This window comes from Hyla sarda, chromosome 3 (genome assembly GCF_029499605.1).
Source record: "Hyla sarda isolate aHylSar1 chromosome 3, aHylSar1.hap1, whole genome shotgun sequence".
Lineage (NCBI taxonomy): Eukaryota > Metazoa > Chordata > Amphibia > Anura > Hylidae > Hyla > Hyla sarda.
Genome location: NC_079191.1, coordinates 254,319,733 through 254,341,955, shown reverse-complemented (window position 1 = coordinate 254,341,955; position 22,223 = coordinate 254,319,733). Strand labels below are relative to the sequence as shown.

The 22,223-nt window shown below is 41.8% G+C and overlaps 1 protein-coding gene across 1 annotated transcript in view; it reads left to right on the top strand.

Annotated features, from left to right (window-relative positions):
• Window positions 1-22,223, top strand: part of TRDN (triadin) — a 408,805-nt gene that overhangs the window by 345,256 nt on the left and 41,326 nt on the right. Inside the window, exons 29-33 of the mRNA XM_056563602.1 lie at window positions 9,467-9,508; window positions 9,909-9,953; window positions 15,454-15,519; window positions 16,709-16,753; window positions 17,751-17,801. Of these exons, the coding sequence (XP_056419577.1) occupies window positions 9,467-9,508; window positions 9,909-9,953; window positions 15,454-15,519; window positions 16,709-16,753; window positions 17,751-17,801 (249 nt within the window). The remainder of the gene's footprint in view (window positions 1-9,466; window positions 9,509-9,908; window positions 9,954-15,453; window positions 15,520-16,708; window positions 16,754-17,750; window positions 17,802-22,223) is intronic.

The following is a 22,223-nucleotide window of genomic DNA, read 5'->3' as shown; positions in this document are numbered from 1 at the left end:
GTCCACAGGATACACGGACCTGAAATGAAAAGGAAAAAAAAAACAAGGAAAAGGTTAGTACATTTTATTGTAACCCACCCGCACATTTCCGGCCTGCACTGTATGGCTACAATTCCGAGCATGCCCTTACAGTAAGGACACAATTGTCATGCCGAGCGCTCTGGGTCCCTGCTCCCTTCCGGAGCGCTCGCTGCGCTTGTCTGCTCGCAGCGCCCCAGTCAGACCCGCTGACCGGGAGCGCTGCTCTACTATCACCGGTGGGGATGCGATCCGCGTAGTCGCGGGTCGCATCCCAGTCCTCTCACCCGCCCCGTTCCCCTGCTGTCATTTCTCGGCGAGCGCGGCCCCGCTCTCTAGGGCGCGCGCGTGCCGGCTCTCTGAAATTTAAAGGGCCAGTGCACCACTAATTGGTGCCTAGCCCAATCGGTGCTAATCACTCCCAAACATATAAAACCCACTTCCCCTCCCTGTCCTTGCCGGATCCTGTTGCCTAGTGCCAGTGAAAGCGTTCCCGTGTTTCCATTGCCTGTGTATCCAGACCATTGCCGTTGCCCTTGACTATGAACCGTTGCCGCCTGCTGACCTTCTGCTACGTCTGACCTTGCCTTTTGCCTAGACCTTGTGTACCGCGCCTGACTCAGCAGTCAGTGAGGTTGAGTCGCTATTGGGTGGAACGACCTGGGAGTTACCTGCCGCAGCAAGTCCATCCCGCCTTGCGACTGGCTCTGGTGAAAACCAGTAACACCTTAGATTCCGTTCCCCTACGGCCCACGCCGTCACCTCACTGACATACCACTCTGGATCCTGACAGTAGATCCGACCATGGATCCCGCTGAGGTCCCGCTGCCCAGTGTCGTTGACCTAACCTCCGTGGTCACCCAGCAATCTCAGCAGATGGCGCTACAAGGACAACAGCTGACTCAGTTGACTGCTATGCTACAACAGCTTCTGCCTCAACAACAGCAACCATTTCCTCCGCCAGCTCCTGCATCACCTCCGCAGCGAGTGGCCGCTCCCAGACTCCGCCTGTCCCTACCTGACATGTTTTATGGGGACTCTAAACTGTACCGTGGTTTCCTGCCCCAGTGTTCCCTACACCTGGAGATGATGTCAGACCAATTTCCTACAGAACGGTCTAAGGTGGCGTTTGTGGTTAGCCTGCTGTCTGGAAAGGCTTTGTCCTGGGCCACACCGCTTTGGGACCGCAAAGATCCTGCCACTGCAACTATTCAGTCCTTCTTCTCAGAAGTACACAGTGTCTTTGAGGAGCCAGCCTGGGCTTTCTCAGCCCAGACTGCCCTATTGAATCTTGTCCAAGGGAGTTCTTCAGTGGGCGAATACGCCATACAGTGCCGCACCCTCGCCTCTGAGCTATCCTCGAATAATGAGGCCCTCTGCGCGACCTTCAAGAAAGGCTTATCCAGTCACATCAAAGATGTTCTGGCCGCGTGAGAAATTCCTGCTACCCTGTCTGAACTCATCCATTTGGCCACCAGCATCGACATGCGTTTCACTGAAAGAGTCCAGGAGCTTCGTTAGGAAAAGGATCTTGTTCTCACCAGGCGGTTTCCTCCCCTGGCACCTCTCTTCCAGCGTCCTTTGCAACCTGTTCCTGTGCCTTCCGCCGAGGAGGCTATGTAAGTGGATCGGTCTCGCCTGACCCAACAAGAGAGGACTCGCCGTAGGAATGAAAACCTGTGCCTGTACTGTGCTAGTACCGAACATTTCCTAAAGGACTGTCCTATTCGTCCTCCACGTCAGGGAAACGCTCGCACCTAGTTAACGTAGGAGAGGCGTTGCTAGGTGTGAATTGTTCCTCTCCACGACTGACTATACCTGTGCGGATTGCTATACCCGCTAATACTAATACTTCCTTCTCCGCTGTGGCCTTCTTGGACTCTGGTTCAGCAGGAAGTTTCATTGAAGCCTCCCTAATCTACAGATTCAATATTCCTGTTACCCGTCTTATCAAACCTCTCTTCATTTCATCCGTCAATGGAGAGAGACGGGTCTGCACCGTGCGTTACTGCACTCAACCGCTGCTCATGAGTGTTGGAGTTCACCATCATGAACATATTGAATTTTTTGTGCTGCCCAACTGTACTTCTGAAATTCTTCTGGGCTTGCCCTGGCTCCAACGTCACTCGCCTAGCCTCCACTGGGCCACCGGGGACATTAAGAGTTGGGGATCTTCTTGCCACAAGCGATGTCTCCACCCAGTTCCTTCCTGCCAAGTCTCCATTGCTACTCCATTGCCAGGTCTTCTTAAGGACTTATCAGGACTTTTCTTACGTCTTTTGTAAAAAGCAAGCAGAGGTCTTACCTCCACATAGACCCTACGACTGCCCTATCGACTTGCTCCCTGGTACCACACCGCCCCCTGGTAGGATTTACCCACTTTCTGCCCCGGAAACACAAGTCATGACAGAGTACATTCAGGAAAACCTCAAAAGAGGGTTTATCCGGAAATCTTCTTCTCCAGCCGGAGCTGGATTCTTCTTCGTGGCCAAGAAGGACGGCTCTCTACGCCCTTTTATTGACTACCGAGGTCTGAATAAGATCACAGTGAAAAACCGCTATCCTCTACCACTCATCTCTGAACTATTTGATCGATTGCGTGTAGCAAAGATCTTCACCAAACTTGATCTAAGGGGCGCCTATAATCTCATCCGTATTCGTGAAGGTGATGAATGGAAAACCGCTTTCAATAACAGAGATGGTCACTTTGAATATCTTGTCATGCCCTTTGGTCTATGCAAAGCCCCAGCAGTCTTCCAGGACTTTGTCAACAAGATTTTCCGGGACATGCTGTATTCCTGTGTGGTGGTCTATCTTGATGACATTCTCATTTTTTCTTCCAACCTAGAGGAACATCGCCTCCATGTCCGTCAAGTGCTTCCGCGCCTACGCAAAAATCTTCTTTATGCCAAGATCGAGAAATGTCTTTTTGAACGTAGCAGTCTCCCCTTCTTGGGATACATAGTCTCCGGTCAAGGTCTTCAAATGGACCCTGATAAACTATCTGCAGTAAAAGATTGGCCACGTCCCATTGGTTTGCAAGCCATCCAACGATTTCTCGGATTTGCAAATTATTATCGTCAATTCATTACCCATTTCTCCACCATTGTTGCGCCTTTTGTGGCCTTGACCAAGAAAAATGCTAATCCGAAATCCTGGCCACTGCAGGCGGAGGAGACCTTTAAACACCTTAAAACCGCCTTCACTTCTGCTCCAGTCATGTCCAGGCCAGATCCTCTGAAGCCCTTCTTCCTTAAGGTTGACGCCTCCTCAGTTGGTGCCGGAGCTGTCCTTCTTCAAAAAACCGCTAAAGGAAAAAATATCACTTGCAGATTTTTCTCCAAGACTTTCTCTCCTACTGAAAATAACTATTCCATTGGAGACCGGGAACTATTGGCCATTAAGTTGGCACTTGAGGAGTGGAGACATCTTCTAGAAGGATCCTTGCATCCCATCACCATCTACACAGACTACAAAAATTTGTCCTACCTTTAATCTGCCCAGCGGTTAAATCCTCGCCAGGCTAGATGGTCATTATTCTTTGCCCGTTTCAATTTTTTTATTCATTTTCGTCCTGCGGACAAGAATGTCAGGGCTGATGCTCTATCACGTACCACCGATGCCTCGGAATCAGATGTTCTTCCTCATCACATCATACCTCCTGAGTGTCTGGTCGTCTCCGTCCCAGCTTCTTTGGTGCCAATTCCTCCCGGAAAAACTTATGTTCCTCCACGTCTTCGCCTCCAGACTCTCAAATGGGGTCATTTCTCCCACCTGGCGGGTCATGCTGGAATCAAAAAGTCCATACAGCTAATTTCCAGACACTATTGGTGGTCTTCCTTGGAGAAAGATGTGACCGATTTTGTACGGGCCTGTACAGTGTGTGCACGTGACAAGACTCCATGACAGAAGCCGGCTGGTCTTCTCCTTCCTCTGCCTGTGCCTGAACAGCCATGGTCTCATATAGCGATGGACTTTATAACTGACCTACCTTCATCTCATGGCAACACTGTCATTTGGGTGGTCGTTGATCGCTTTTCCAAAATGGCTCATTTTGTCCCGCTTCCGGGTCTACCTTCTGCGCCACAATTGGCGAAACAATTTTTTCTACAAATTTTTCGTCTTCACGGGCTTCCCACGCATATTGTCTCTGATAGAGGTGTTCAATTTGTTTCAAAATTTTGGAGAGCACTCTGCAGTCAATTAAAGATCAAATTGGCGACTACTTGCGGCACTTTGTCTCCTCCCGTCAAGATGATTGGGTCAACCTTCTGCCTTGAGCTGAATTCTCGTACAATTTCAAGAATTCTGAGTCCTCCTCCAAATCTCCATTCTTTGTTTTGTACAGCCATCACCCGCTTCCCCCCTCCCCATTCCCACTTCATCTGGAGTTCCTGCCGTGGATGAATTGACACAAGATTTCTCCTCCATCTGGAAGGAGACTCAAAAGTCTCTCTTACTGGCAGGAAACACGCGCATAAAAAGAGAAGAATTCCTCCTGTTTTTGCCCCCGGTGACAAAGTATGGCTCTCTGCCAAATACATCCGTTTCCGTGTCCCTAGCTACAAGCTTGGTCCTCGGTACCTCGGGTCTTTTAAAATCAAGAATCAAATCAATGCTGTCTCCTATAAGCTTCATCTTCCCCCTTCTCTTCGTATTCCTCACTCTTTCCATGTTTCTCTTCTCAAACCTCTCGTACTTAACCGCTTTTCTCCCAAGGTCACTGTTCCTGCTTCTATCTCTGGCTCCTCTGATGTCTTCTCCATCAAGGAAATCCTCGCTTCCAAGGTTGTCCGAGGTAAAAAAAAAAATTGGGTGGATTGGGAGAATTGTGGCCCTGAAGAAAGATCATGGGAACCCGAGGCCAATATTTTAGACAAGGAAATCATCTACAGATTCCTCGGTTCCAAAAAGATGGGGAGACCCAAGGGGGGGTACTGTCACGCCGAGCGCTCCATGTCCCTGCTCCCTCCCGAAGCGCTCGCGGCACTTGTCTGCTCGCAGTGCCCCGGTCAGACGCGCTGACCGGGAGCGCTGCTCTACTATCACCAGTGGGGATGCGATCCGCGTGGCGGGAAGCGCCCCCCCCCCCCCCCGCTGGTCATATCCCAGTCCTCTCACCTGCCCCGTTCCCCTGCTGTCATTTCCCGGCGCGCGTGGCCCCGCTCTCTAGGGTGCGCGGGCGCCGGCTCTGAAATTTAAAGGGCCAGGGCACCACTAATTGGTGCCTGGCCCAATCGGTGCTAATCACTCCCAAACATATAAAACCCACTTCCCCTTCCTGTCCTTGCCGGATCTTGTTGCCTAGTGCCAGTGAAAGCGTTCCCGTGTTTCCATTGCCTGTGTATCCAGACCCTTGCTGTTGCCCTTGACTACAAACCGTTGCCGCCTGCCCTTACCTTCTGCTATGTCTGACCTTGCCTTTTGCCTAGTCCTTATGTACCGCGCCTGACTCAGCAGTCAGTGAGGTTGAGTCGCTATTGGGTGGAACGACCTGGGGGTTACCTGCCGCAGCAAGTCCATCCCGCCTTGCGGCGGGCTCTGGTGAAAACCAGTAACTCCTTAGATTCCGTTCCCCTGGTACGGCCCACGCCATCACCTCACTGACATAGAGGATCCACTACCTGTGTCATCCCTGCATACCACTCCGAATCCTGACAATAATCGGAGTTGAAGTCATGCAGCAGGGCTGGGGGAGGATGTGCAAACGGGTGACAAGCTTGTCACCTTCCCCCACTGCATTACTACAACTCCCAGCATGCCCATACAGTAAGGACATTCTGGAAGTTGTAGTCATACGGCACTGACAGGTGACAAGCTTGTCATCTGCCTGCTCATCTAGAACACCCCCCCCCCATGCCACACAACTACAATTCCAAGCACGTACTTACAGTAAGGGCATGCTGGAAGTTGTAGTAGTGTTGCATGGTGGGCGATGTGTGGGCGGGTGACAAGCTTGTCACCCTCCTGTACATCTCCTACCCGCTCATCCCACTGTACCTGTGAAAATTAAAATAAAATAAAAAGTCGCACAAAAGTCTCACCTGCGACTTTTTGCACAAATTGCTTAGGCACACGTGCAACTTTTTGGGCGACTTTTGTAAGCAAAAAAGATGCTTAAATACCTTGATAAATCTCCCTCTGTGTGTGCAGCTTCACAAGCATATTCTTGGTGACAGTTGCATTTTAAAGATAGACTTGTATGAAGGCTTATTGCCACAGATAATATAGGACTGTAGATATTAGGTATACCTGTACATAGGCACATCAAGCATGTTTAAGTGTAATCAGGATTGTTTTCTGCTATACCTGCTTTTAAAACTATGGGGTTCTATTCCAAAAAGTAACAGTTAACTACAGTACTACTGTACTGTAGTGTACTATAGTGTGCACTTCAGTAGCTGTATCATCCATGCAGGGTTTCGTAGGGGCACAAGGTACCGTAAGTGCATGCTGGCATACCTCAATGTGTCAGCATTAATAAAAGAATCCTTGTGAATAAAACAGATGCAGAACCTAGTTTTTTTTATATGTAACATGTCTGTAGGCCTATTCTGACCATTAAACTAAGACTAAAGAATGTTTTAAACATCCTATCTAGCCTTTATTATTTGTCTGTTTCTTGAAAAAGATGTACAGTATGACAATCAATATTGTTACAAAACTAGATAGATTTGCCATTCGATTTCCAGGAAAGCTTGGTGGCAACTCTGGTAGAAGTTTAAAAAGTGGCATTGACAGTACCGGTATTTGTTGACAGATAATTTGGCTTTTAATCAAACAACAGAATATGAGAAGTTCGGTGACAAGGTCTTTTTTTATTTTTATTAAATTTTTTAAAATATTTTGTGTATTTATTAGAAGTTAAAAGTATAATACAGATAGCATCTACCAAACATGTAACATGACTAGCTTTGCATATGTGCTTTAGCTTGCTTTATGATGCGATTGGCAAAAATTTTTGAAATAAAGTTGATATATCAGCAAAAGTTTAAAGGAATTGTGTTTTGTTATTTTTATCAGTACTATTATATTTTTCTAGACAGTTATTAGGGATGAGCGAATCAAATCTGACGAATCCAAATTCGTTATGAATTTCCAGGAAAAATTTGCTACGCAACAAATGCGAATATCGACGCAATTCGATCGCACAAATCACTTCATTAAACTCCATTTAGTGCGGTCTAGGCTCCAAGGCATCTAAGATGGCGGCTCCACATGTGAGGATATGGGGCAAGGAATGCTGGGAAGGCCAAAAAAATGAGCAGCCAGCCACCTCTGTGATGTCACAGCCCTATATAATAGGCAGCCATCTTGCAGCAACTCACATCAGCATTCTATTGCAGAGAGAGAGGGACAGAGCAGTGTGTTGCACAGAAAAGCATTTTACAGCAGTTATTCACCTCAAGCCTAAATACAGCCTAGAAGCACTGATAAGAAAGGGAGAGAGATTGAGAGAGAGAGTGCAATTTTGGGTGTAGTACACAGTGACTGCGTGCTGCAGCACTGGTGTGTACAACAACTGAAAAGCTAATAGTAGCCAGCCATTTAGGGTGAGCAGAGCACTAAAAGCCACAATCACCTGCTATTATTGCCTAATACTGGCGTATTGTCCTCTATTAAGTGTAACCTGTGCGTACATAGGTTGTGTACCATTTTGTCCCTGTTAAAGTCTTAAGGGCCTAGTTACTGTGAAAGGCCAGGCAAAATTACACACCTGCTGGTGTTGTAGACAAAAACTGTTTTAAGTGTACTGGAGCGCATTTTACCCCCCTCATAAGTGCATACCACGTACGTACATCTAAGTGGTGTACCTTTTTGTTCCTGTTAAACTCTTAAGGTCCTAGTTACTGTGAAAGGCCAGTGAAAATTACACACCTGCTGGTGTTGTGGATAAATACTGTTTTAAGTGTACTGAAGCGCATTGTACTCCCCTCATAAATGCATGCCACATACTTACATCTAAGTGGTGTACCGTTTGGTTCCTGTTATAGTCCTAAAGGCATAGTTACTGTGAAAGGCCTGCAAAAAGTACACACCTGGTGCTGTTGTTGAAAAATACTGTTTTAAGCGTACTGGAACGCATTGAACTCCCCTCATAAGTGTACCATTAAGTCTTAAAAAGGGCGGCCGCACTCAGGAACCTCTCCCTATTTCCACCTAAAAACCCTGGGAAATGGCAGTGTTTGTAGGTGGAAATATGGAGAGTTTCCTGTGTGGGGCCGTCCTTTTTATGGTGAGTAGCACTTACAAAGAAGGGAATTAATAATGCAAGGGTATGGCCTTACAGGGGAAGTTTTTACCCGCACTGGTTACAATGAATCATACGTTGTTCCCTTCTACCTCTTAGAGGTCTTTGCATTACATCAATACTTGGTGGTGTAGGTAGCACATGGTGTTTTTTGCACACCTTTCCTTTTGTTTGATTAAAAAAAAAATGGGTACATATATTTCATCCTAAGAATATTTTTTAAAGTTATGTTTTACGTAATGCATATCCTCAATACTTACTTGTATACACTAACACTTTTACAAAAGAGACCGTTTTCTTCTGCCTACCTGCCTCAGCTACTATTCTGATCCTTCCACCTACCTGATGCCACACATCTGATGCCAAGTTCTCCTTTTTTCACCCACCTTTGTCACAGGGTACTGGTTTTGGCACCCACTGCCCCACTATGTTACAAGGTTACTTTCAGGACTCCTGATACTGCTGATTTCAGCTCCAGGCTGTTTCATTCTGCCACCATATGTTCTCCTCATGCTGGTGCCAGCTCCAGGCTGTCTCATACTGCCACCATATGTTCTCCTCGTGCTGCTGCCACCTCCAGGCTGTCTAATTCTGCGACCATATGTTCTCCTCATGCTGCTGCCTCCAGGATGCCTCATTCTGCAACTATGTGGTCTCCTCATGCTGCCGCCAACTCCAGGCTGTGTCATTCAGCCACTATATGGTCTCCTCATACTGATGGCAGCTCCAGGCACTGTCATTGTGTTGCTCTGTGACAGTGATTCTAATAGCGACGCCTCTAATCTGCATGTCATATTGACTATTTACAGAAATAGACATTTTTTAATAGAGATTCGTTGGGAACAAATTCGGACCGAACTAAATTTTTCCGGAAAATTCTGCAAATCTGCCGAATCAAATTTTTCAACAAATTTGCTCATCTCGATTAGTTATGTAAAATCTATTCCAAAGTCAATTGACAAAAATATTATGTTATAAATTCTTAATGCTTGGATAAGTTGAAGGCTTGGGCAGAGAAGTATTAAATGTAAGAAAATTATCATAGCTAAGAGTATTTACTTTGGGGTAACGCTGGGTAAAACTAGCATGGAAAAGACTTTGGAAGTTTATCTGCTTAAGTTTAACTGTAGCAATAAATGTCAGCCTAACATTTTTCTAGAATGGGAATGAAAAAACTGTTTCTTGTTTTTATTATAGAAGAAAAAACAAAAGATGAAAAGCCACTTGCTGTAAAAGAAGGTAGGAGCAATGTATACTATACTGTCTGGGTCAAGAGAAGAACCCATAAAAGTTTGCTAATAATACTAAGAGCTAGAAGGAAAAAAAAAGGTTTTGTTGGTGTGGCTGCTGGATCTTCTCCTCTATTGAAAGCTTTATTTGTAGATTATAATTGGAGATGTAAAATAAAAAGTGTCCACCTGGCAATATTTTAAGTGTACTGTGAACTCTGCATAAAACCCCTCCCACCTGAGCTTCAGAAAAACTTGAATAAAAAAATTAAATAAATATTGATGTAAAAAATATTATAATGAATCAAGAAATGATATGGTGGTGCAAATGGTGATTTTTTTTTTTTTTTGGTGTTGCAAAAAATCCCCTATAATAGAACTGAAACATATTTATCTTTCTATTTGCCTAGAGCAAGAAATACCTAAAGCTGAAGAATCTGTTCCTACAACAGACGGTAAGGGATTTACTTTGTGTAGAAGTGCATACCAAGGTTTATGCTAAAGTGCCCCTGTTATTAAAAAAGTTTTGATCGGTCAGGATCTCAGTGCTGAAACACCCACTGATGTTTAGAATGATTGGGGAGAAGCATATGTCTAAGCACTTCACTCCCTGGCTCGCAGCAGTGAAGTTTACTACTATTGGTCTATTAAAGCTAGGGAAATATGGCCACTTTGACTATCACACGGGTCTCATGCCAAAAGATCACTATGTTGCACTGCAGGATTCATGTTGCATTACAGTTTAGGTAAGTGTAAGAGGTCAGGTTGTGACCCTCAAGTTGCAGTGGCTCAACTATTACAAGAAATCCATCTTATCAGCCCTGGAGATTCCTTTATATATTTCTACTATTTTAGCTTCTCTACCTTCAAGGCTAGGATCATTCGTGATAAAAAAAAACACAGAAAAAGGCAGCCAATGTTATGACTGCATTACACTACAAAGCTGCTTTCACATACTGGGCATAGTTTAAGGGGTGAATGTGGAATCGGCATTTTATACTATGTAACCTGTATTTTCTGGATTTAATCAACAACATCGCTTTTGTGATGGGTTGAACATAAATCCTCATTTCTAGTGCTGAGAGTGAACGAGGATTAGAAATTTTATGCCCAGTTATCTGTATTTTCTGGGTTTAATCAAAAAACTTAGCATATGAAGCTGGGTTTAACTCCGTAATGACGCAGGGCGTATATTTACAACCTGTGCCGGCTACCGCGATATAACACGGGGTCACGCGGTGACCCTGCGACATATCGGGTCGGTGGCCGTCAACGGCTGGGACCCGCGGCTGATACAGGACATAACAGATCACAGTGATGTCCGGTATGAACCCTTCAGACGCGGCGATCAAAGTTGAAGGTGAAGTGAAACTGAAAGTATCCCGGCAGCTCAGTCAAGCTGTTCAGGACCGCCACGATGAAATCGCTAGCTGCCTCCTAGGTGTCCGATTGGCGAATGACTGCTCCGTGCCTGAGATCCAGGCAGGAGCAGTCAATCACCGATAACACTGATCAATGGCATGTTAATACATGCCAGTGATCAGTGTAAAAGATCAGTGTGTGCAGTGTTATAGCCCCCTATGGGAGCTATAACACTGGAAAAAAAAACATTTAAAAAAAAAGTGTTAATAAATGTGATTTAACCCCTTCCCTAATAACAGTTTGAATCACCCCCTTTTTCCCATAAAAAAACTGTGTAAATAAAAATAAACATATGTGGTATTGCCACATATGTAAATGACCAAACTATAAAAGTATATTGTTAATTAAACCGCACGGTCAATGGCGTACACGTAAAAAAAATCCAAAGTCCAAAATAGTGTATTTTTGATCACTTTTTATACCATTAAAAAATGAATCAAAGGCGATCAAAAAGTCCTATCAAAACAAAAATGGTACCAATAAAAACTTCAGATCACGGAGCAAAAAAATTGCTCTCAAACTGCCCCATACGCAGAAAAATAAAACAGTTATAGGGGTCAGAAGAGGACATTTTTAAACGTATAAATTTTCCTGCATGTACAACAAAATCAAACCTATATAAGTAGGGTATCATTATAATCGTATGGACCTACAGCACCCCTATTGAGTCTCTCTGTAGCATGGAAATAGCAATTTTGAATAGCAATTCACCGCAAATGTATTCGGATCAAAATAAATTTTTTCGGAAAATTCAGTGAATCAGCCGAATCGAATTTTTGAAAAATTCGCCCATCTCTAGTCTGTCCCATCATTTCTGTCTTTCCTTCCCACTACTAGTGCTGAGCAGAAAGATAGCCACAAGGAGGAGTTATGTGAGGACAGTAAGCCTTTGGAATGTGTTACAGAGGTGATTGAGGTGAAAATAGTGGCCGAACATGGCACTAGTGGGACTGGTGATGGTAAGATTGTAAAGCATCATGGTGGATATGCTGAGGGGAACAAGAAGCCCATGACCAGACATCAGAAGTTCAAAGAGAGGAGTGGTGGGGACGATGAGGAGGAGTTTTATGATGTTGATGTCAGCCATGAAGAAAGGAGCTAGGGTAGGCCAAAAAATCTATCAAACATACTAGATGTAGACTGACTGGCATGATCAGCTCAAGAGCAGGTAACAATGACCCTGCTCCATCTGTAGGCTTGAGAAAAAAAGCTTCTAAAGGAGGGACACAGTTGGGGGGTGCTACATTTATCTGTTTACGGTATTTTTCTGTGAGGAATTTTTTTCTATTTTACCAGATGCAGAAAACCAGGCACAGTGCCGTCTCTGTAACAAGAAAGTAAGTCAGGGTGCAAGTTTAGGAATTACAGCTCGGCGTAAGCACATGTAGCGGCATAATAAGGCCTGGATAAATGTATTAGTAGTCCACCACCCTCTGTTGTTCCATAGCAACTAAAACTAGCACCAGTCCACCAATGCCTGCTGTCTGCTGACTATAACAACTACCACCAGTCCACCACTCTACTACCAGCCAGGCATACACATACACAACCCATAATCCCCAGTTTTCATACAAAAGCTCTTTCTTCTTCACTGTTTTGGGACACCAATCCTGTTGTAACTCCTAAAAGGGAGAATTTTTGGAATGATTGGAAAAAGCCATTGCTTCTTCAGATACCTGTCTGTGCATTTTAATACCAGCAGGTATCTGCCAACAAAAAGGGATACTTTATTTACCTTTATGTTAGTGTCAAAAAGCATACAAAATCCACCAGTGCAGTGTGTTTTTAAACAAGATTGGGTTACAATGGGTTACCACATGTCACCGTGACTTTGACATTAACGTAGCCCTTAAACCATTTTGAAACTACTAGCAGTGTTATACATGGCTTCAGCTCTAAGGCAGTGTTAGACATGTGTTTGAGGGTTATTGCATTGCAGGTTTGTGTAGAACTTGTTTGCCACGAACCAAACTTTTTGAAAAAGTTCTGCAAGCCCAGAAATACAAACCTTTAAAAAGTTTGCTCAACTCTAGTGAAGAAGTTAAAATTCACCAGATTGGGTGTGAGAGCACCTTCCCTGACAAATGTACTGTGCGTTGAGTCAGTCTCAATGAAGTCAGTACTGTATGCAATGCTGCTCATCTCAAAAAAGAACAACGCGCTAGCACACTGTATCAAGTTGTTGCCAAGCAATGGTACTGTTCACATGAGCTACAAGTCATCCGTTAAAGGATACAACCTCTAAAGCAACTTTCAAAGGTCTTGTGAGTCTATGCCTCAGTGTGTCAGAAATGTTTTGGGGGCACTAGGGAAGCTACACAATGAGTTGCCTTAATGGTAAAAAGTTAAAATCACTGTATTAGATAAAAATGTCTACATTAATTTAAAAGTTAAAATCGCTGTATTAGATAAAAAATGTCTACATTAACCTTTGTTTGTGTTTTTAGTACTTCAGTCTCAGTCATGTCTTGTATCTGGCTAGTCATAGGCACGGAGCAGTTTGACTTTTTAAATTACATTAACACTTGGCAGAACATGACAGTTCTCAGAAGTGTTTGTGAAGATAACATGTTCCCTTTCTTTTAAGTTTTTTTTTGTTTTTCTTTTCAGTGGAAAAAAATTCTATAACAATGTCAGCTTTCTAAGATAAATGATTATTTTACTCATCCACTGCATGCTTCATTTATGGCATTAATATCTGCACCATCTTAGTAAATAATAACATCATTGCAAGTCTGACAAAAGGTGTAGGAGGGAAAGTGTCCAATTTCCATATAGTGGTCTGTAAATAAGATCTAAAAATTTTTAGTGTAAGGAAGTAACTCAAAAAGAGAATAATCCAGAGCACTCACTGGGTTAGCCTGTTTCGATGCTTCTTTATTGTTCCTTATGACATAGTGTTAAACATGCAGGGGTGCAGGTGGATGGAAGAGGCTGGGGTAAGAAGACAGGCTGTGTACTTACCCTTGCATCTTCCATCTACCTGCTTACCTGCATGTTTAATCCTACGTACTAAGGAACAATGAAAATAAGCATTTTAACTAGTTAACCCGGTGGGTGCTCCACATCATTCCCTTTTTGAGCTACTTGTTTATATATCTTTAACTTTGAGTGTGTCAGCACCCTGGTGCAGTTTCGGCTTTCTGTGGCCGTGTGCGGAGACAGGCCGGCAGCCTTAGTCCAGCCATTTATAGGCCTCCAGCAGTGCAGAGTCCATTACCTTGTGTGGAATTTGTTTAAAGTATAAGGCTTTGTGCATGCACAATATTTTAAGTCTTATATTAGTTTTCAGTTTGGTTGGTACTTTTACCAAAACCAAAAGTGGGTCAATCTTCCCACTATGTTTTTTTTTTTTTTTGTGTGTTAGTTCCACTCCTGGGTTTTGGTAAAAATACTGACTTACTTAAGGTCACTTGCAATTTTTCTGGACACTGAATGTTAAGCAACAAAGCCTGACTTTCTTACTGTGCCTGCAGTTAAACAATACCAGGTAATTGAGGGCATTGTGATGGGTATAGCTGACCACAGACATGTGCAGTGCTTCAGAATACAGTCTTTACTACTCTGCTTTTTCAAATCATTCAGCTCAGTATTTTTAAATACAATATATTCATATGCTGATAGCTCTCCCTGGGGGTAATTGCTTGAGTTAGGAAAGACATTTCCCTAAACAGATATAAAAGATCTGAAATTGGAATGTATTGTTAAGGTACTGAAAGGTAAGGTGGGACGCATCTTGATGTGCAGGTTATCTTCATGTACTATGCAAAGGTCTTATACAATTGCTCATGACTTAGGACTGTTCAGTTACACAATGTGACTTATTTAGCGTGTCTGCAGTTTTAGAAAAAGAATTAGTGAACAACACCAATTAATCCCACAGATCCCACAAAAAAAAAATTATATATTACTCCGTACCTAATCCTAACAATGTACATATAGTTTGTATGCCTCTGTCATCTATTTTCATTATAAAAATACCTCTTTTCATTATCTCACAGTGTTAGAAATCCTCTCAGGGGAAGAGGGTGTGTACCTCCCTTTTGGTAGTGGGAGGTAATTGGTGCATCTGTTCATGCAGCCTTTTCCATGAGTCATCTCTTGTCCGTGACTCATGGACAAGCCTGATGCTGCTGCAGGACTGGATACTGTCCTAGTAGGTATAGGGATTCCTAGTTGTGGGATTTTCAGAAGCGTTTTTTTTTTTTTGTTTTGCTTTTTTTTATATTCAAAACATTTTACACAACTATATTACAAAAAGTCTTACATTTTTATCAGTAGCAACAAATTATTAAAAGTTTTTGGATCTGAACTTTTATTGGTCAACTAAGGATTATAAACATATTCATGTGCTAGCATTTGCATCTATGAAGCTTTTATCTATGTTTACCTGAACATTGCAATTAATTATCTCACTTGAATGTACAGATGTGCATGAATGTATTAGAAATTGAATTGAATACAAGCATGTAACTAAGGGCACAATTTAACTACCAATATTTCACTTAAAAACTAATTTTGCACACTTCATAGGCACGTGTGGAACTAGTCGAATTGTCCCTGGTGTGATCATAATTATGTCTGAATCTCTTACGAGTCGTAAGTATTTTACTTCTTAAACTGCTTATTGTAAGATGTTACCTGTTGTCTGGCTTTCCATCATCTGTTATGGAACAGCCGTGGCGACTTACAGAGCAAAATATATAGTATATAGCTTATATAGCAATAAATCATGGTGTAGCCCTAACCTTTAATATATATTTTTATAAGAAGTCTTTCCACATTTTTATAGTTTATTAGACAATTAATATTTTGAGTAAAATAATGAATGAAAATGGTTTTAATAATCCTTGATCTCAAAACCCCTAGTTGAACTAATTCTTTTTTTTAAAGTTTTCAATAATTTATAAAACAAATGCACATTTTATAATTGTTTTCTGAGTTTGTAAAGACATCCCCTTTCTTAACTTATCTCTGAACTCAACATACCCTGAGATGTATGATGTGAGAGTTCTAGCAATTCACAACAACATGATTTGGTGACCCTCGATCATGAGATGTTCATGTTGTGTTTGTGTACGTATGTATGTGTAAGCATGCAGTGACTGTATTGAGCACTCTGATAGCACATTCTGATATTATGTTAATTGGGCTTCATAAGAAATTCAAAAATCAGGTAAAGGATGGACACCTCTGTTTATTCTACTTGTTTATAATCAATAAGTCAGCTACAAGTCCTTTCTCCAAGAAGCTAAACAGCACAAAAAATTGTCATTTGATAAATTTAATCCCTGAGATTTTCCTACCTCTCACCACATATTGCCACCTCTCTGGCTTCCAGGCTGCTGTGTTTATATGAATTTATTGCAGCCTGTTAGTCACCACAGTGAAGGCTGGGGTAAGGTAGGAAGAAAAAGGGAGATGTACTCTTATAAATAGATCACACTGGCAACTAAGTCTACTGTATTTTATTAGCCAGGTGGCATATTAATTTTTTTGTGATTTTAACTACTAAGAGTATGGACCTGTAGCAGCAATATTCTATCCCTGCATAAGGCAGCATTGTTAGGTGATAGATCCACTTTAAAAAGTACTGTCTTCTTCATAACTCTAAGAAACAGTAATGATAACCTCCCATGTATTATAGAAGAACTATAATTTATAGTAAGCTACTGAGTGCATGTAAAATATTGTATAAAACATTCAAAAAGAAAGCACTTCTGCAATTATTTGCAAGTTATTCACATTTACAAACATTTGCCACAATTCTATTTCCTTCTTATTCCAGAACCTGATTCAGGAAGAGCAATCACTGTTGAGTCAATATTAAAAGGTAATAATTTTTATTGCAAAACTTCAGGAATTAATGGTTTCTTTTTTTGTTGTTTATTATGTGATAACATAGTGATCCATGTGCAAAACAAAAAATATAGTTGTATAGAACCTTCCTGCAGAAATTTATAAATTATATTTTGTGAATATTTGGATGAAGATTTGTCCTATATTCGCGAATTTGACATATCCATTCACTTTTTTTTCTATGTGAAATTCGTCATAAAATTTGCAAAATGCGCATTCCTGATTATATCTTTCAACTAACTTCTTTCCTATTGGTTGCTAGGGATGTTGTTGATTTCTGACAACTGTATTTGCATCCTTCTCATTGGCCCACAAGCTAAAAGAAGGGAGGGATCAGTGTCCTCTGGAAGTGCCGATATTCACATAATTTTCACATATTCGACTTCTTTGGACCACAAGCTGGAAGCAGGGAGGGATGATCACTTTTTATTGTGATGTGTACTGTGAAAAGGAAAAAAAAAGAATATCTATTATACTCATAACGAATATATTTTGCCAAATTAAAATTTTTTGCGAAATTGCAGTGTCGATATTCGCGTTAAAAATTCATAATTCGAATATTCGCGGTCAACACTATTCAAGAAGTATCATTGCACGAAAAAGGAATGCTTGAAATTCAGAGCAATAGCAAACATATAAGGGGAGAATACCCCTGTAATGTGGCAGTTTTTTGCACTAATTGAGCTAATATTTTGGCCCATTTACTATAGTGAATCTGGGTTTTTGCATGTTGTTTATGCACAATTACTATTTGACTATGAAATGCTAAAACAGCCATATCCTGTAAGTTAAATTCACAACAAGCTTCTTCCAACATTTCCTTTTAGTATACATTTCTTCATATGCTGTTACAGATATTTAGCTGATTTAGAGATGAAAGCATCATCTTCTATTCCCGAGATTCCTGTTTTCTACTGGTGCATGATTCACAAGCACAAGAAAAGTGATTAAGTCTTATCTATAATTTGCAGATGGACTGTCAAAAGAACAAGAAGAAGAAGTGCTTAAGGCAGCTAGGCAAGGTACAGTAAGAATTTTGTCTTTGTCTTCTTAACAAAAAAAAATAATTTAAATAAATTATTCTCATCAAGCAAGACAACATAAAACCTGTTCTCTAAATCCTTGTATTGATTTTCCGCATTGTCAAAGCTTCATATCCAATTATTTCCTTCCTTATTCTTTCCTTTTGCTGAACGATTAACACATTCAAGAGGACAATTTCATTTTCTGTTTTGTGTCTGAAATATACATCATTGATTTTCTACACATGTTGGCCCTCATTTACTATGGTAGCTCCATGTAAAATGTGGTAAAAAATGCATTTCACTCCATTTATTAAAGTTGTGCACAAAACATGTACCAAAATGTCCTTTTTTTTCCCTAAATAAGGCTAGGTTCACATTGCCGTTTGCTTCCAACCCATCAAGGGTCCGATTGGCTCTTTTATTTATTTATTTATTTATTTTTAGACGATTGGACCCTGAAATGGGTCAGATGCGAATGGCTACTACCGGTTCCCGAAGGCCCCCATTCACTTGCATGGGGTCTGTCGGTGACCCGGTAATATTACAGGGCTTTAGCAGAGAAAAAAATAGAGCTTGCACTATTTTTTTCTCTGCTAAACTCCCATCCTTCTGGCCGGATTACCAACGTGCAATGTGAATGGGGCATAAGTCGTCACTTTCATTTATCTAAAAAGAAGAAAGCCATGCCTACATTTCAAAGTTCAAGTAATTTTATAAATTGTTCACTCTGTTTTTTTTTTTACATATTTTTCCCCCTGCGATCTTTCATTTAAATGGGAGCTTACATTAACAAAATTCTCTTTGGTTATTTTGTGCATTTTGACGCATATTCAATGTTCCCAACATCTGAAAATCAAGAATGTGAGGGAAAACACACTATAAATATATGGAATTGAACATAACTATGATTTGTTGATAAATTAGTATTATTATCTTTGACACATTTCTAAATAGCATTTTTATAAAAAAAAAAAAAAATCCTTGAGAAAAAATAAATTTGCCTGGTATTCACTGCAGATGTCAAACATAGGGTGGTTTGTAAAGATTTTATTGTGCATGAAATAAGAACATTTTAATGGAGTCTTACAAAGCAACAAAAACAAATTGCATTCCAATTGCCAAGAATGTAAATCTCCGGATGCCGATAATGTTCACATAAAATGTTCTGACTACTTCTCTACTGCTCTGTGAAATACAAAAAGTAAAATACATTAACATTAAAGTGTGACTGTTACTTCGGGATGAAGTCCCTAGAAAGTAAAAAAATAAAAAAATAAAAAAATATATATATATATAAATGTGTATATATATATATATATATATATATATATATATATATATATATACATACTCATGGCCGTAAATGTTGGCACTCCTGAATTGTTTCTAGAAAATGAAGTATTTCTCACAGAAAAGGATTGCAGTAACACCTCTTTTGCTATACACATGTTTATTCCTTTTGTGTGTATTGGAACTAAACCTAAAAAGGGAGGAAAAAATGCTAATTGGACATAATGTCACACCAAACTCCAAAATTGGTCTGGACAAAATTATTGGCACCCTTTCAAAATTGTGGAAAAATAAGATTGTTTCAAGCATGTGATGCTCCTTTAAACTCACCTGGGGCAAGTAACAGGTGTGAGCAATACAAAAATTACACCTGAAAGCAGATAAAAAAGGAGAGAAGTTCACTTAGTTTTTGCATTGTGTGTCTGTGTGTGCCACACTAAGCATGAACAACATAAAAAGGAGAAGAGAACTGTCTGAGGACTTGAGAACCAAAATTGTGGAAAAATATTAACAATCTCAAGGTTGCAAGTCCATCTCCAGACATCTAGATTTGCCTTTGTCCACAGTGCTCATCATTATGAAGGAGTTTGCAACCAATGGCACTGTAGCTAATCTCCCTGAGCATGGACAGAAGAGAAAAATTTATGAAAGGTGTCAACGCAGGATAGACCGGATGGTGGATGAGCAGCCCCAAACAAGTTCCAAAGATATTCAAGCTGTCCTGCAGGCTCAGGGAGCATCAGTGTCAGCGCAAACTATCTGTAAACATTTAAATGAAATGAAACGCTATGGCAGGAGACCCAGAAAGACCCCATTGCTGACACAGAGACATAAAAAAGCAAAACGACATTTTGACATGTTTACCGAAAACGGAATTAGGCCTACAAAGGAAAGAACATCGTGCCTACAGTGAAATATGGTGGAGGCTCAATTATGTTTTGGGGTTGTTTTTCTGCCTCTGGCACTGGGTGTCTTGAATGTGTACAAGGCATCATGAAATCTGATCATTATCAACAGATTATGGATCGCTGTACAGTCCAGTGTCAGGAAGCTGGGTTTGCGTCTGAGATCTTGGGTCTTCCAACAGGACAACCCCAAACATATGTCAAAAAGCACCCAGAAATGGATGGCAACAAAGTGCTGGAGAGTTCTGAAGTGGCCAAAAATTAGTCAAGATCTAAATCCCATTGAACACCTATGGAGAGATCTTAAAATTGCTGTTGGGAAAAGGCGCCTTTCCAGACAGACCTGGAGCAGTTTGCAAAGGAAGAGTGGTCCAACATACGCTGAGAGGTTTAAGAAGCTTATTGATGGTTATCGGAAGCAACTGATTTCAGTTATTTTTTCCAAAGGATGTGCAACCAAATATTAAGTTAAGGGTGCCAATAATTTTGTCCAACCCATTTTTGGAGTGTGGTGTGACATTATGAACAATTTGCTTTTTTTCCTCCCTTTTTTTTGGTTTAGTTCCAATACACACAAAGGGAAGAAACATGTGTATAGCAAAGCATGTGTTACTGCAATCCTTTTCTGTTAGAAAAAATTCCTTTTCTAGAAAAATTTTCGGGGTGCCAACATTTACGGCCATGACTATATAATAACTATATATATATATATATATATATAGAGAGAGAGAGAGAGAGAGAGAGAGAGAGAGAGAGAGAGAGAGAGAGAGAGGGAGAGAGAGATATACATATAATTATAATATATATATATATATATATATATATATATATATATATATATATATATATATACAGGGGTCAAGTCCTGGAAAAGAACTCACCCAAGATTTCTAATATAACCCCCCACCCCCCCCCCCACCCCCGCGACGTCACATTCCGCCGTCACGCCCCCTCCCATAGACTTGCATTAAGGGGACGGGCCGGGACATCTCAAGGAACGAAGCCGTGAAGTCATGATACTCCGGCCCCTGTATCGCCAGTCATTACGCACAGAGCGAGTTTGCTCTGTGCAGTGATGACAGCGGGGTGCCACAGCCGAGATCGCGGGACCCCCGCGATCAGGCATCCTATCCCTTATCCTCTGGATAGAGGATAAGATGTCTAGGGGAGGAGTACCCCTTTAACTACCAGGGCACCAAGATGTATATTTACATCCAATGGGGAGATTTATTAAAACCTGTGCAGAGGATAAGTTTACCAGTTGCCCATAACAACCAATCAGATCACTTCTTGTAATCTCTCATGTAATCTCCTTACTACTGGGGTGACACACTGTAACAAACCTCCTCCTCATGTAATCTCCTTACTACTGGGGTGATACACTGTAACAAACCTCCTTCTCATGTAATCTTCTTAGAACTGGGGTGATACACTGTAACAAACCTCCTCCTCATGTAATCTCCTTACTACTGGGGTCACACACTGTAACAAACCTCCTCCTCATGTAATCACCTTACTACTGGGGTGACACACTGCAACAAACCTTCTTCCATGTAATTACCTTACTGGGGTGACATGTGACCTCTTCTCCACCTCAGCCCCGCCTCCTTCACAGCATCACACAGGTCCTTCAGCCATGATCTTTCCTCTCCTCCACAGCTAAGCTCCGCCCCCCCCATGTGATGGTGACATCATAACAGGTCATATACCTCCAGCATCTAGCAGTCAGGGCCAGGGGAGGAGACGAAGGGAGGGTAAGAATAATTCAGAGGTCGGTCCTGCAGGACTAATGTAACAGGGACAGCGTTCCTCCTGTGGAAAAAGCAAAGGAAGTTCCTGTGCATTCCTGTAGGACTTGAGCCCTGTATATACAGTACAGTAAGGTATTTCTAGCAACTTTCTAAATGTATGTCATTAAAAAAAATGTATTTCCCTGTGTAATTTTATTTAGAAAAACCTGCCACTAGTGGTCTCCCTACATGAACCTGCTGCTAGATTTCGGACTCATGCTGGCCTGGCATGAGTCCAAAATCTCAGACTGCAGACGGGACACATAACGAGCACAGCGCTGCTCCCACCCCATCAATCAGCTCCGGACATGGCTGGCTGGCTGGAGACAGGTGACAGAGCTGTGGAAGAAGTTCTCTCCTTCTCCCAGCCAGCCGGCAGCTTCTTATTTCACTACTCCTCCTCGGTCCCCTGTGCCTCCTCCATCCCCTGCGCT